The 15,009-nt window shown below is 54.8% G+C and overlaps 1 protein-coding gene and 1 long non-coding RNA gene across 4 annotated transcripts; one reads left to right on the forward strand and one right to left on the reverse strand.

The window, feature by feature from the left end:
• The first annotated feature begins 23 nt into the window (after positions 1-23).
• LOC101748065 (myosin-5-like) lies at positions 24-12,332 on the forward strand. Of its 3 annotated transcripts, none has more exons than XM_015279679.4 (3): positions 24-5,506; positions 7,979-8,523; positions 10,869-12,332. In XM_015279679.4, exons 1-3 carry the CDS (start codon positions 5,351-5,353, stop codon positions 10,978-10,980), a joined length of 813 nt encoding a protein of 270 aa, XP_015135165.1. In that variant the 5' UTR covers positions 24-5,350; the 3' UTR covers positions 10,981-12,332. The 3 variants fall into 3 exon arrangements, with proteins under 3 accessions (XP_015135165.1, XP_015135166.1, XP_040505166.1); XM_015279680.4 differs by having other exon boundaries at positions 10,872-12,332; XM_040649232.1 differs by having other exon boundaries at positions 5,351-5,506; positions 9,626-12,332.
• On the reverse strand, positions 487-8,934 carry LOC121107057. The gene is made up of 2 exons (XR_005840431.2): positions 8,367-8,934; positions 487-6,966 (listed from the first exon to the last, which is right to left on the reverse strand). It is a non-coding gene; the product is annotated as an uncharacterized LOC121107057 (long non-coding RNA).
• Positions 12,333-15,009: the final 2,677 nt, after the last annotated feature.

A 15,009-nucleotide genomic window follows, 5' to 3' on the forward strand; every position in this document is an offset into this window, starting at 1 on the left:
GCTGGGGCTTGTCTGTGTCTTTTGGGAAACGGGGAAGGCAAGGATAGGTTTGTGAGTGAGGAAGGGGTGCTGCCCTCTCATCCGTGCTGCCTTTGCACTCCTTGTGTCCTGGGGTCAGCATTGCCTTTGGCAGAGCCTGGGCAGTTCTTGTTGGCAGACTCCTGATGCTGAACTTGCTGGAAACAGGAACTGCTTGTAACGATCTGTCTTTTCTTGCAAAGCTTGGTTTTTAAGCCCTTTAAACTGACATGTAAGTTACACAGACCAACATCCCACACTGCTCGGAAACCCTTCACAATTAACCCACTCCAACCTGTGTTCTGCTCAGCCCTGGGGTACACAGGTTTGTGTATGGGTTCTCTCTGTCACTGAAGGCTTCCCATATTCCACAGCCTGATTTGCTCCTCTCTTGCAGCATGAACTTATTTTAATTCAGGCTGACTGATCAATTTGCAGTTCAGTAGGAAGACCTCTTGTGTTTTAGCCTGTGTCAACAGTGCTGGGGATTTTCTTTTCCCAGCCTTTAAGATCTACAAAGATGGCAGAAAGAAATTGAGTCGTGGGGCACGTACTGATGATTACCTGTGCTGGTTGTTGCTTCAGCTGAGAGGAGATATGTGGGCAGGGGAGAATGGGAACAGCTGCCACTCTGCACTCTCTTGACTTGTTTTCTTGTGAGAAGATGTGATAAATTAGCAGAAACACCTCTCAGAAAATACTTCTTTGTGGAAGTGACCGTCTCAGTCTGTTGGCATTCTTAGAGATGAGAATGGTTTGACTCCAGCAATTATACAGACCGATGCTTTTGTGTCAGATCACACTGTGCTGTGGTGTAACTGCCGGGTGAAGTACAGCCGAACTGTGTAAAAGAATTACTGGATTTTTTTTTTCCTCTTTGCCTTTTCTTAATGCCCCCTTATGCAGTCCTTTGTAACTGGCTGTGAGGTGCAGTGCAGGTCGCAAGCTGCATGCAGTGCTATCGGTGCACACTAGAGGGTAGTGCACCACTGACTGCCCTGCTCCGAGCACACTGCTGCCTGAACTCGCTCCCAGCTGGCACGGAGCATGGAGCTGGAGCTGCCTGCCCTCTGTTTACACTCATGTTGCAGTTTGTCTTTACAGCGGGGATGCGATACCTGTGGTATGGGAAAATGGTGTATTCTTTCCAAACCTGCTGCGTCTGACTCAGGGATGAGTTTTTACAATGAATTCTAATTAGCTTGAGCAATCTGGTCCTCTCTGTGTGTTTTTCCAGAGAGATCACAGTAACTAAGAGCCCTGAGAGGTTCTCCAGGCTTTTTGGATGGTTAACATTTGACTGAAATGTTATGCTGAACTTTGAAGCAGCTCATTTGAATTGAGGTACATCAGCAGATTGACAGAGCACTGTAACTGCAGCATTGTAGTTGACAGCAGTAGCTCCCAAATTCAGTTACTGAGGCCAATGCTAGCAGGAGAATCAGGTCTGGGTTACACAGAATTGCTGGAAAAAACATTTACTATGGATTTACTATGGTGAAGTACAATTTACTGCTGAAGGACCTGACCCCAAAAGCATGGCATGGCATCAGTTCACATCATCCAGATTCTGCCTCACACGATGATTTGGTGAAGGAAATCTCTTTGTGGACTGAGGTAAAAAGAGGCTGAACAAATCTGCTTGGACAGAAAGAACGTGAAGACCTCCTGGATATGCAGTGGTTGTTGTGAGTCGTGCTGTTTTGTCGGAATGTTTTTAGGTGATTCCTGGTCACCTCTCTATACAGCGGCCTAAAGGAAAGCTGCCACTGGTTTCACTTGGAAGATGCTTGAGTTAGAAGAGGTTGGTCTGCTTGCACATTGCATATCTGGCCTGGTCTTGCAGAAATGAAGGGGGGACTCACACCGTGCTGAACCTCACCCTTGAAGTCCTGTATGTCTGATCTGGGGCCAAAGTAAGGAGCCCAGCATTGGGCTTAGAAGGAAATGTTCCTCTGCCCCATCCCAGCAGTTCCTGCAGGAAGGCTCTGTGTCTCGCTGTCCCAGGCACATTCCTGACCAGCACCAGGTATGAAAATACACTGAAATGAGACTGGTAAGAAAAGCTAATGATAAATACAAATCACAGAATCCCCTCTTGCAAGCATTTAAAACTTCAAATAATTGTATTTTCTGATCTTAATGATTTCGGTACCACCGGGAAGCACCTGTTGGATTTATGTGCTGTGTTCTTCACTACCCCCTCTGCTGTAGCAGTACCTGCAGCACCTGGGCATGCTGGTGTTGGGCTGGGTCTGTGCTGCTGCTTCTGCACATGCCCTTCCTTGCCTTCCTCCCCCCTTGGTGTCCTGCTTCTCTGGATCTCCCTGTGGCTGGGGTAATACCTCTGCCTGATTACTGCTCTTTTGGGGGACGGACATGCCCTTCCCTGACCAGCACTGACTTGAAGACCTGGCAGTCAGGAAGAAAATGTGGTTCTTGCTGATGCCGTTTCAGTGCCTGGGCAACATCTACCAAAAGTCCCTCTGGGCTGGAACGTGATCTGAAAGAACCGGAGCGTTTTGCCAGGTGCTGTAGTAGATGTTCCACTATGGTCCTTAGTAGGAAAGCTCCCGATTTCCATGGAGATCCTTCCAATTCAGGCATTGAAACCCTGGCGCTTTGGTGAGGGACAGAGAATGTTCACCAGTGCCTTCAACAGAACTCTAAAAGAAAATTCAGATGGGAGCAACTCCATTGCATCATTTACCTCCCATGAAAGGAAGCTTATTGTTCAAAAAGAGGGCTGTATTCTGACAGCTGTCAGTGCTGGAGTTACGTCCTGCATTTCTGGATTAAACCTCAGCTGGTGGTAAAGAACAGTTGTGAAACCAACCTCCTGGAGAGCACTGCCTGCCAACTTTGGCTTTCCAATCCCATTTCCCACATAGTCCCACAGAACACACAGCTGGGACCATTGTAAGGGTGGGCTCTGTCAGGCTGCGGCTCCAAGGATAAGAAGAGGTGGGGACCCAGCAATTCGAGCTGTGCATCTTTGTGTGTCTGAATGCTGACAGCCTCTGCTTGCTGGCAGAACACTCCGTTCTGCCTCACTGCCGCGGGCACTTCGAAGGGTGGTCGGGAGTGGTGGGTTGTGGTGCAGAAGGCTGGGAGGGAGCTGGGCGTTTGGCTGAGTGACACAGCCTGGAGCAGATGCCATGCAGCAGAAACTGCAGTTATCCCTCTCCAAGATGCTGCTGCTGGAGCTGCTAGATGGTTTGGGCTTCACAGTCTCCTACGGGTTAGTTCTGGTGGGGGGAAGACTGCTGGGTATACAAAGAGGTACCTGAGTGCTCTAAATGTGACTTACCCCCTTACCCTGCGTTGTGCCTTGGCCAAAGGGCAGCACCAGGGCTGTGTGGGGCAGAGCTGTGCCTATAGCTGTGCTGGAGCCCTCCCAGAGGTGGGGAGAGCTCTGTGTGACGTGGGGTGATAGGGATGGCTTCTTGCAATATCGATAGCTCCAGGTGGGTGTAAGGCAGGAATGGAGGGCAGCTCCACGCAGTGCAGGTCGCTGTGCAGAGCACTCCTCAGGCAGGGTTTCAGCTCCGTGTTTGCTGCTATCTGAGCCCTTCCTGGACAGCCTCTGCAGTCTGCATTAAGCAGCACCCCACAAGTGAGCATCGGTGTCTTCCCCTTGTTCTCCAGGTCCCGTGGGTGTCAGTTCTGTGGCAAGGGAACAAGAAAGATGATTCCTGTGTCTGTCCTCGAGTCCAACAGAGCTGCTTCGGGTTCCCCTGTTGTCATAGAAAAGAAGTCCAGAGCTCAAGAGAGGGTTATTTTGGAGTTCTGTGTTTTGTTTCTCTTTCCTTTAGCATCCACGTGCTGTACCGAAGCTGTGTTGGCTGATCAGGTTGACAGAACGTGTAAGTGGTGGAATGTTAATAAATCCTGCTGATGAGTCATTAGCATACAAAGCAATCTGGTGACTCAGAACACAAGGTTTTTATCAGCGTTTGTTCGAGCACTTGTATAGGTAGGAGCAATGAAAAATCTTGGGAAGAAATCTGTCTCAGAGCATCTGTTTGTCTTCTGTTAAGGCTGTGGAAGATGCTGACAAATGGGGTGGTGCTCTTTTTAACTCTGAAAACCCTTTTGGCTGAGTTGTGTTGCCCTGGCCCTGGTTCTAGTCGTGTTTGCCCCCCTCCCCTCTGTTCCAGCTCTGTTGGATGTCCTCTGAGCTCAGAAGGAAGCACTGCATGTGTATGAGAGGAAGGAGATGGTGAAGTTTATTCCCCAAAATGCACTTGAAGCCTCAGTCGGGGTGTCGGGGTCACTGGGCCAAAGCCATTAGGGACTGGTGAAATGATGTCATTGGAGCAACAACAAAACATCCCATCCAGTAGGTCACGGCCTGATTTGTTACCTGCGCTGTGTTCTCTGCTTAATCTCTAGTGAGCAATCGGGTAATTAGCGAGGACTTCTTACAGGCAGCTTCCTTGAGGAGAGGCCAAGGGGCAGAGGAGGGATCCGTGTTCCTTCCTCACCCGTCCTGGCAGCGCTGTGCTCGTGGGCTTTGGCTGCGGTGTGTGTGGAGGTGCAGGAAGCTCTTTGTCTCTTCCCAGGGAGGCTCAAAAGATCCTTCCAAAAAGCCAATCGCTGTGATCAGTCAGATGTGCGGATTAACCCCGATTTATGGTCCCAAAGCAATTATTGCTGCCTTTCTCTGCTGCCCTTTTGAGGTTCTGTGAGCTCAACTTGAGGAAGGGTGGGTTTGCCAGGTTGTTATTCAGCTATGCCAGCTTCCAAGTGGAAGAATGGGGTGATGGTGCTTCCAAGAAGCTTGAACGAGGGCAATCCTTGGTGTTGCAACATGCCCTTGGGGCTGTGATGAATATGAAAGGTAACTGATACCTACCAGCTTTCTTAAAAACACCTCTTTAGAGCCATAGAATCACTGAGGTTGGAAAAGACCTCTAAAGATCGAATAATCAACCTGTCTACCTACCACCAGTGCTGCCCACATCTGCACAGTTCCTGAGCACTTCAGGGACAGTGACTCCACCTGCACTGTAGAGACCTGAACTGTCATTGACCACAACTCTCCCAGTGCAACTGTCCATCCAAATCCTCGCCCACCAAGCAGTCCATCACATCCATATCTCTCCAGTTTGGAGCTGTGGACGTACTGTGGGACAGTGCCGAATGCTCTGCCCTAATCCAGGTTGAGACATGCAGGTGGCTCAGCTATTCAGGATTTTCTTCCAGCACAACCGGCTGGATTGAGTGTGTTGGATGGAGGAGACCGGCCTCATTTCCATCCTGCTTTTGCAAAAGAATAGCAGACCTCAGCTCAGCCTTGGGGAACGGCTTCTACCGTGACAGTTCTTTCATGCAGCCTTTATCCAGATTTGACCTACTTGTCATTTTTGTACAAACAGCTGTCAGAAAGCAGCGGGGATGGAGAGAAGATGCATCCGAGGAGTGCTGGCTCTTCATCAGAACACTTGCAGAGCAGTGGGCAACTCGAGCAAATGGCAGTCTGCAGGTAAGGGGTGCTTCAGCACACAGGTGTCTGTGTTACCTGGTAGTCATGCAGTCATGCATGCACACTTCATTGCACGTCTGCCTGGTGCTGCTGGCTCTCACTGCGTGCAGTTGCCCAGCTGACATTTACTGCCTCCCTTTGGAGTTCCCAGCACACTGCTGCCTGCCCCGTGACCGGCAGCTCAGGGGGTGTTGGCAGGATCTGAAGTGGGATCTTTCTGCTTCCCAAATAAAGCCAACCCAGATTGACACCGACACGCATCAGTCAGGCACGGTGCTTCCCTCCCCATGTATTTAGCAGCAAGAATTCACACCCAGTCCTACGCGTGATCCTTGGCAAACACTGACATCCTGCTCCTCGTGGCAGGGTGAAGCAGATCGAGGGAAGAACGTTTCATTTCCATACACGTTTCTTTGGAACAAGAGCAACCACAGCTTTCGGTAGAGCTGATCAGACTGCTCATAGCAATTCACTGATTATTATTTTTTTTAATCATTAGTGAAAGAGCTCCCAGCTTGTGAGTAGTCACTGTTTGGACATCAGTTGCCACAATACGAGCTGTCAGCCCTGGCAATAGCTCAGGGCTTGCTGGCTTTCTACCTTATGTCTCATTAAGCATAGATTAGTGACGTTTTCAGGGCTAGAATTGTGTGAGAGGGCTCAGGTAACTGCTTAAGGACTTAAGAGGCGTTGCAGATGTAGGCAGTGTTTGCATGGAGGCTGAGGATGACAAAGGGCAGAGGTAGGGTGGTTAATGCTGCAGCTGTGGGGCTTTGGGAGGAGCAGCAATCGATCCAGCTGTCACGTACGGCAACAAGAAGATTATTTGTTAATGATTTTGTATTCACCAGTTGGAGCCCCTGGCATAAAACCAGGATTAAGCTGCTATGTGTTGCTCTGCCTGCCTTGCCCGTGTAATTTCTCTCTTTGATTCTGTGCAAAGTGCTGCTCATAGGAACAAAGGAGTCACGCTGCCCTTACTCATTAAGAACTGCATATGTAGAACACATCGGTGTTGTCTTTAGACTAAAAGCCCTCCTGTATGATTGGTACCACCATCAGACCATCTCCTGCCGCCTGGCAACTGCCTCTGTTGCCATAGGAACACGGCTCCGCTTTTGTGCAGAGCCCCAACATTCCCATCTTTCATTCACTCTCTCACTCCATCTGCGAGTTCTGCTGCTCCCAATCCGGAGTTACTCAGCACTTCTGAACTCATTAATGAAACATCAGTTAGCAGAGGGAGAGCCGCGCGATGCTTCGGGCTGTGTGTTTGCCTGGGCTGTGGCTGCTGCCATTGGGCTCGGTTACTACACAGACACACGGCGTGATCAGCATCCCTACCTGCACACTGCATTTGTCTTTGTGGAATTGGAGCTGCCTGCACCCCCAGCTTCTGTGCATCTGGCTGCAGCTGTATAGAGAAGGGCAAGAGTCTCTTCCTTTCGATATCTAAGGGGCTGTAAGATAGAAAGGGACAGAATTCAGCAGAGTCTGTTTGATAGCACAGAAGGAAATGGTTTCCAACTACAGGAGGGGAGATTTAGGTTGGCTGTAAGGGAGAAGTTTTTCATAATAAGGGCACAGAGAGGTGGTGATGCCCCATCCCTGCAGATAGACAATGTCAGGTGGGGCTCTGAGCACTGCTGGAGCTGTGGGTGTCTCTGTGCACTGCAGGGGGTGGCACCCGATGGCCTTTAAGGTCCCTTTTAACTTAAGCAATCCTGTGGTTCTGTGACACGAGCCCAGGAGTGCAGGTAGCACAATCAGTGGAGAAGGAACATCCTGCTGATGGGCTCCTGGGGAGGCTGGGAGTGATGCGTGTCCAACAGCCACCCTGGCCTCCTGGAGACTCCCACAGGGGTTGGGTTTTGTTTGTTTTCCCTTCTGTATGTACACGGGTGTCTGAACAAGACTGGACCGTGATTTTGTCAGGAGTGCTGTGTGGGGTCCTGGGGCTCTGCGTTGGGCAGGAAAGGAGAGGCTCCAGTGCTGCAACCACCTCCGCTGAGCAGGGTCCTGTGCTGTGAGCAGAATGGGGCCAACGGGCTGGGAGAGGGGCTCTGCTGTGGGGCACACTCATAGGTGGTTTGGGCTGGAAGGGCCCTTATAGCCCCCAGCCCCACCTTTGCCACGGGCTGGCTGCCCCCAGCTCAGGTTGCCCAGGGCCTCATGCACAGCCTTGGGACCCACAGCTCTGGGCAGCAGTGCCGGTGCAGCACTGGAGTTTTCCTGACCACCGGGAGCTCCCTGAGAGCTTAACCGTGGGGTAACGGCAGTGGGGATTGAAGTAAAGGGTACAGCAAGGAGAATAACGCAAGAGTGCAAAAGCAGCAAGCAGGAGAAAAGATTGCTCAGCCGCACAGTGCTCAGCAATGCTGCAAATCGGCACGGGCTGGCTGCAGACCTGAGGTGCGGGGAGGAAGCTCGGAGGTTCCCTCCTCACCAACCGCTTTGCTGCGTCCCCCTCAGGCTTTGGCTCTCAGCACGGCATCCGGCGCCCACCGCCAACCACCGGGAGCTGCCGCTGCGCCGCTCCCAGATAGAAGCGGAGGGAGCCGCGGGCTGCGGGGGGATGCAGCCGAAGCGCGGGGGAGACAAAAGGGACGGGGATGTGAGCCGCTCCGCCGGCGGAGCCCTCCGGAGCCTCCGCGGCCGCGTCGATGCTGCTTGGCGCAGGGCACCCGCCGCTCGTCCCCAAGGGAGGCTCTTACGGCATTGATTGGCTCCGCACAAAGCCGGGCTGCGGGCTGCGAGCTGCTCCCCAGCAGCCACCCTTCCCCTCGTCCTCCTCCTCCTCCTCCTCCTGGCCCTCAGAGCCCCCCGGCCGAGCCGCCCTCGGAGCAAATGCCACCCGTACCCAATGAGGCGGATCCCGAAGTGCCGCGAATGGATCCCAGGATTCTCATTTTCCTTCTCTACGTGATGATCCTCCACGAGCTGGTGAGCGGCTGGATGGAGTACCAGAAGCAGATCGCCAAGCCCAAGAAGCAGGCGGGGCCGGTCTGGTCCTCCAGGTGAGTTCCTGCCGTGTGCTTTGGGGGGAGGGCGGCTCGGGGCTGGGAGGGGGTCTGTGCGGGTGGGAGCCCTTCGTGTGCACACCCGTCCCTATCGAGGTGTCTGTCATCTGCTGGGCACTGAATCTGCTGGGCACTGATGCGCAGAGGTAGGATTAGGTCCGTTAATCTTTTGAGCCTCTGCTGTCTGGGCGCGTCTTGTGTCCGACACACGGATACCCACCGTTTGTGGGCTTTTCTTTGTGGAAACGCGTGTAACTCAGCGTGTTCCCCGTGGTTCCCAACCGGCACAGCTGGGGCAGCAGGCGGTGCGCAGCGCTCCGGGCAGGGCAGGGCACTCCTCAATGAGATGCGCAGCTCCGGAGCCTCTGCAGGCAGTCCGGTGTGTGTCACTGCCCGCCGTCCCCTCCCACCCACCCACCGCTCCGATCCCCTCTTGCTCTGCCCAGCAACACGGGCGGGCTCTAGAAATAAGGATGTAAGAGGAAAACCCTCCGTCCCCTTAACATCCAATTCCATTTCTGCAAACGCCGCTCGTGCGTTGGTCGCTCTCCCCACGTAGAGTTCAGGATGATTGTGGCCTTAACGTTGCTGGGGTTGTGGAAAGGACAGTCTCTTTGGCAGCTCTGTGTTGGCTGCACCCTGGGGCTCACTCACTCCCTGCAGGTTTTGGGCCACAGCACTGACATGTCGTGGCTTTATGCTTGGCTGATGCCCGTGACCCACTTTGATGCTCCATCAGCAGAGCTCACAGCTCGCCGTTAATCCTAATCCCTCGGTGTGCAGCAGTCCCAGCTGCAGTGAGCCCCATGGGAGGGACGTCCCGGATCCCACTGGCAGTGCTGGGACGCCCCTCCTTTCAACTGCAGCTCGGGGGTGAATTTGCTGCCCAAATTCCCGGACCAGCAAAGCTGAAGTGCACCTTTTGCTGGGTAGTCACACCCTGGGAGCACGGCCATGGGTGCATACACCTCCGGGGGGAAGCAGCTCAAAGAAGAGCAGAGGGAGGCATTGCAGAATGACTTGCCTCAATCTGAGGTACCCCAGTGTAGGAAATAGGGTGTGATGCAGAAAACCTAACGAACGTTTTATGTACCAGCAGCCGCCAAACAACTTGCATTCAGCAGCCAGGACGGTGTCGTGTGATGGTATCGCCCCAAAACACAAAGCCCTGGGAGCTGCCATCCAACCCAGCCTGCTTTGGGGCCTGGGAGCTGTGCGCCCTGCGGGTGTCCCCTCCTTTTCTGGGCTGAACAATGTGAGTGAGGGGCTGCTGCCATGTGAGACCCGAGGGCTGTTGGATTTCAGGACATGCAGACGTTGCAGGAAGGCACCTGAGCTGAGACCAGAGGGCTGCACGCTGACCGGCCGGGGGAAGCTGCCACCATCTCCCCTGCCTGCTACTTTAATGTAATTAATTCAAAAACCAATTAGGGAATGAAGTTGTAAAGCAGCAGGCTAATGAGGACATGACAAAGCTGCCTCTTGGCTGCACCCGCAGCGCAGGGAGGGATTTCAGGGCTCGTCCTCCTTTTGTGGACTGCGAGCAGAGACAAGCTGTGCCGTAAAGCTGCTTCTCCTCCCTCTCCTAACCCTTCCCTGGCTGTTTTCCCTCTGCAGCAAAGCAGCTCGCAGCTGCCCCGTTCCCACCTCACCTCTGCTCCCCACGTGTGGGCACAGCGGGGTGGTGGCAGTTGGGGTTGCAGGAGGAGCGATGCTGAGCAGCAGTGAGAAAGAGGAGAGATTTCAAATCCCCAACCCCACAGATCGCCCCTGCGCCCCATTTCTGCAGGGATGGGATGGGATGTGTGTTCCCTCTATGAATTTTGGTGTGAATCCCCTCGGGCACTCTGCTGTGCTCCACGTCACCCTCTGCTCTGCTGGCTCTGTGTGCAGCCTGTGCCACTGCTGCCAGGAGTCCTCAGACAGCTCGAGCAGCCTTTGGCTCAAAGTGAGGAGTTGCAATGAGGGCAGCGGAGAAGCGCTGGGTCGGTTTGGTGCTGCTGCAGGGAAAGCCCCTCACAGGGTTTGAAGTGGGAGTCTGGAAGGGCTTGGTGTCCATCAGTCCTCCTGGCGTGAGGGGACCATCCTGAGGGCTCTCATAAGCTGCTCACGGGGTCCTGCGTGTGCACCTCCATTGAGCAGCTGCTTCCCAGAGCCCCATCGCTGGGGCAGCCCCATGGCCACCACGATGGGAGGGGTCCCCCCTCGGTCTCTCCGGGCACCTCAGACATGGGGACAGCAGGCCTTGCTCCGGCACAACCTGTGCCCTGTGGGGATGCCCACATTCCCGAGCCGTGCAGGAGCAGGGAGCCATTAACACCACCTTGCTTTGCTCCCCCCAGCAGCACCACCAGGCCGAGCCACTCCAGCTTCGCCAGGCCGCTGGTCCACTCTGTGCGCAGGGAGCGGCACCGGGACTGGAGGAAGCCGGGACGGATCATCCGGAAGGCGTGAGGGCGGCCCCAGGGAGCCCACGGCCCACATGGGGCAGGGACGGCCCCACCAGACGAGGCTTTGGCCACCCGACACGGCAAGATGACTCTTCTGTCTTCCCCTTTGAGTAGACGGAGACCGGATTTCTTTGGGGAAGGACGGAATTTGCTCCTTGGTCAACCCTGGGAAGCCTTCAAATGAGCCTCTGTTGCCCAATGGGAGGGAAGGCGTTGGGGTCTGGTCCTCTGCAGGGCACGCAGCACTGAGAGCCCTCGTGGCTCTGCTGGTCCCCCCCCAGCCTCACTGTGCAGTGTTTCTGCTTTTTGTCACCGTTGCTCTGTGGTGGAAGAGGGGAAGCGCTGGAAACTGGTGCCATTCGTGCAATGGCCCTGCAGTTGGATTTCCTTGCAGCCTTCCCAGCAGATGAGCCAAATGTAAGAGCGGCTTTCTAATGAGCAGATAGGAGGGAAAGGAACACACGTTGCTCTTACCAGGGTCTGTGATTTAGACGTAGAATGAGACCGTAGAGGCAGGAGTCAGCTCTCGTGCCCTGCACGGCAGCTGGGTGCAGAATGGGCCATCTCTGAGCGCTGCAGGATTCCAACACGGCGCTCCTGCAGCTCGTGCTCAGGGCTGCCTTGTTTGCTGAACTGCCTCCAGCACAGCCTGTTTGCCTTCTGCCAACCATTTACAAGCCTGACTCAGGCTGGGCGATGCGTAATGCAGGAGCAGATAGGGAAGGGCCATGGGGTGGGTCGGGCATTCCTCAGCACGAACGGCCGCTGGTGCTGCCCCAGGGCAGAGAGCTCAGAGACAGAACCTCAGCTCTTAGGGCAGACAGAGCGTTGTCCGGGTGAGGTGCGGTGAGCGCTGTGTGTCCTGAGGCAGCAGCAGTCAGGGATTCGCTTTCTGCTCCTCTCAGAGAACAAACATGCAAAGAGATGCCTCAGCTCTGCGATGCTGTGGCTGTTCCCCGAGGCGTCCACTGCCCCCCCCAATAATGCAGGCACATCCACGGCAAACAGAGCAACGAGGAGGAAGAAGATGTTGGGGGCAAACTGCTGGGAGGCGTTTCTGGGTGGTGGCCGCTTTGCTTTCCCAGCCTTCAGCTCCCCCAGGGCTATGGGGACGTGGCTGTGTGCCCCACTGCCCTCCCGCTGGGAGCAGTCAGCCTGCAGAGCTGTCTGCATTCACTCCCAGGGCGTTGCAGGACGCGGCTCCCAGCACCAGCAGGACGGACAGACCTGAATGGGACAGATGGATGTCTGAACTGCTGCACCCCGGGAGCGGACGGCCTTGCTCTGCTGATCACATGCTGGATTTATCCCTGTACGTTTCCTCCTGTTTCCTCCCAATAAACTCCTTTCCAGTCACCGTGCTCAGATGTCTCTCATTCCACCCTTGCACGTCTGCTTACCGCTTTGGCTTTCCCAGGGAGCCGGCATGGGCTGCTGGCAGCACATGGGGTGACTCAGTGGGGCTAAAAGCAGCTTCGGAGCTGAACGTGTGGCACAAACGGCTGTTCTCTTGTTCTTTCTGCAGGGGAACACGTGGCTGCAATCCAGGGACTTGTTTTTGATGCTTGTAAGCTTTGCTTTGTTTTTGTTGCTCTTCCTTTCCTACGCGTCGTCAGGTTGCTCTGCAGTGATGCTGGGCGCTGGTTTGGATCCAGCTCAGCTCTAATCCTGCTGTTGTTTTTGAGGTAAGCGCGTTGCTGATGGCCACATCCAGCACACAGCCAGCCCTGAGCCAACAGACAGCGTGGTTTCATTGCACGTTTCTCCATCCAACAGAGTCAGGAGAGACCAGAGGTGTCTGAAAATGCATCAGCTGCGAGGACGGCCCCCAGCCCTGCTTCTCCCCATCCCTGAGCAAGGGATGAGTGCTGGGCTGAGCAGAGATTTGGGATGGGGGGTGGGGGCAGTGCTGGCTGCTGGCACTGAGGTCTGGCAGCAGAAGGGGGGAAGTCGGTCGGCCGCGTGCCCGGTTGTGCTGCAACAAAGCTGCCAGATAATTGTAGTGTGGGGGATGCTGGGATTGTAAATGCAGAGGCTTTTGGAGCCAGAGAGTAACAGCATCATTCATTTCATCTCCCGTCAGTCAGTAGTGGTGTGTGAGCTGCTCCCACAGCTCCTCGGTGCCGTCCTCTTTGCTTTGCAGCACACACAGAGCCATGCAGGCAGCTGCAGGTCCTCCTGCACTGCACAGCACCGCACAGCACCAACCTGATGCTCATCTGCGCCCTGCGGTACATCGTGGTGTGCAGCACAACGTGGGGCCCTCTGGGGATCTTGAGAAGGCTGTGCTTGTTCCCCATCTCTTTGTCCAAGGGATGGTTGGGCTCATCCAAACCTCACTTACGTGGCTCAGGAGAGAGGGGCTGTATCTTTCCTATGTGGATTTCTTGGGAATGCTGAAGCAGCAAAGCCCTCTCTGAGGAGGTAGGGGGGAAGGGAATAGGGAGAGGATTTATGCCTAAAGTCATGAACTGGGAGAACACCACTAAGGGCTGCCCATGAATGCTTTGTGCTGCTTCTTTCCTGGCAGGAAAAGTGAGTGCTGAGCCAAGGAGGGTGCGGGCCCCGAGCACCAGCAGTACTCCCCTGTCCCTGCACATCAGCATCCACCTCCCCAGCCCCTGTGATCCCAACCCATGTGCTGCTGGGCCCCAACCAGGCTCCTCCTTCCCACACATCAGCTCTTTCCAGATGGGAGTGTGGGGTGTGGGCGTGGAGCCACAGGTGAGGGGTGGAGGCAGAGGATGCACAGATGGCGGAAGGTGCTTCGTCTGCCTGGTAGGAAACCCAGACTGCAGCTGTTGGAAAGTCCTGGGGACAGAAGTGTGAGTGACTGCTCATGGATCTGCCCTTGTCCCCAAATGACAGAGCAAGGAGCTCCCTGCACCCTGCTCTGGGTGGCTTCCAGGGAGAACAAAGGTGGGGGAAGGATGCAAAACCCTGGAAACTAACTGCAGATTCTGTTCTGTCTCAGTGTGTTGCATGGCCAGAGCTCTGCCAGGGGCTGCTCCATCCATGCAGGGTTGGAGGCTCTGACCGCTGCAGCTCCGAACTCACAGTGGGAAGCGAAGTGCAAAAGCAGTGTTCTGAAGAGTGGGCAGAGCTGGAACATCGCTTCCCTTGGAGCCGTGTGCTCCAGCCCCTCCCCAATGGCCCTGCCTCAGTTCCCCTCTGTAGGACAGCCAGGAAAGCAGAGCTGTGCTGGATCAGTGCAGCTGCACCTCTGAGCACGTTTTTGTGTCCATACAGGGAGGCAAACTGTGGGAAAGGAGGAGTCAGAGAGGCAGGGAGAGGAGAGGTCTGGGAGCTCAGGGTTTGTTCGGAGGTGATGGCCTGAAGCTGTGCCAGGAGAGGTTCAGGTCGGGTGTTGGGAAACAGTTATTCTCCAGAACAGTGGTGATGCAGTGGCTGTCCGGGGAGTGGAGTCACCATCACCAGAGGTGTTCAGAACCATGGAGATGTGGCACTGAGGGATGCAGACAGTGGGATGGTTTGGGGTCGGAGTTGAGCACCTCAGAGGTCTTTTCCAGCCTTCATGATTCTACGGTTCTATATTTAAGCTTGGCTGTAAGTGTACTCCATGACCGTGATGTCAGCCACGTTTCACTTCTCCATCTCCAAAATGCATCTGACCGCCCTTCCCTTTCCTGCCCTTCCTCTCTCAGCAGAATGCCAACAGCTGCACAATGTGCCCACATGGTTTTCTTTTTGTATGAGCCAAACCAGGCACAGGAACCTCGACGTTGTCTGGGGCTTCTGCAGGACGCAGTGATGGCCCCTGCAAGCAGAACAGCAGGGAGCAGCTCTTTGTCCTGCCCTGCCCCGCACAGGTACGTGGCTGGCACTGAGCAGCCGCTTGCTTCCAGGCTCCTGCTTACAGGAGGAAACATTTTGGTGTTCCTGAGCTGGTGTGTGACCAAGGAGCCATTTGCATGAGGCTGTCCCTGTCCCTGCTCACGTCTGCCAAAGCGTGCAGCAGAAAGCTGGCAGCTCGTATTCAAACCCAGGTGGGCCAATGGTGGGGAAGGGACCA

Source organism: Gallus gallus, chromosome 17, assembly GCF_016699485.2.
Source record: "Gallus gallus isolate bGalGal1 chromosome 17, bGalGal1.mat.broiler.GRCg7b, whole genome shotgun sequence".
In the NCBI taxonomy this organism is placed as follows: Eukaryota; Metazoa; Chordata; class Aves; order Galliformes; family Phasianidae; genus Gallus; species Gallus gallus.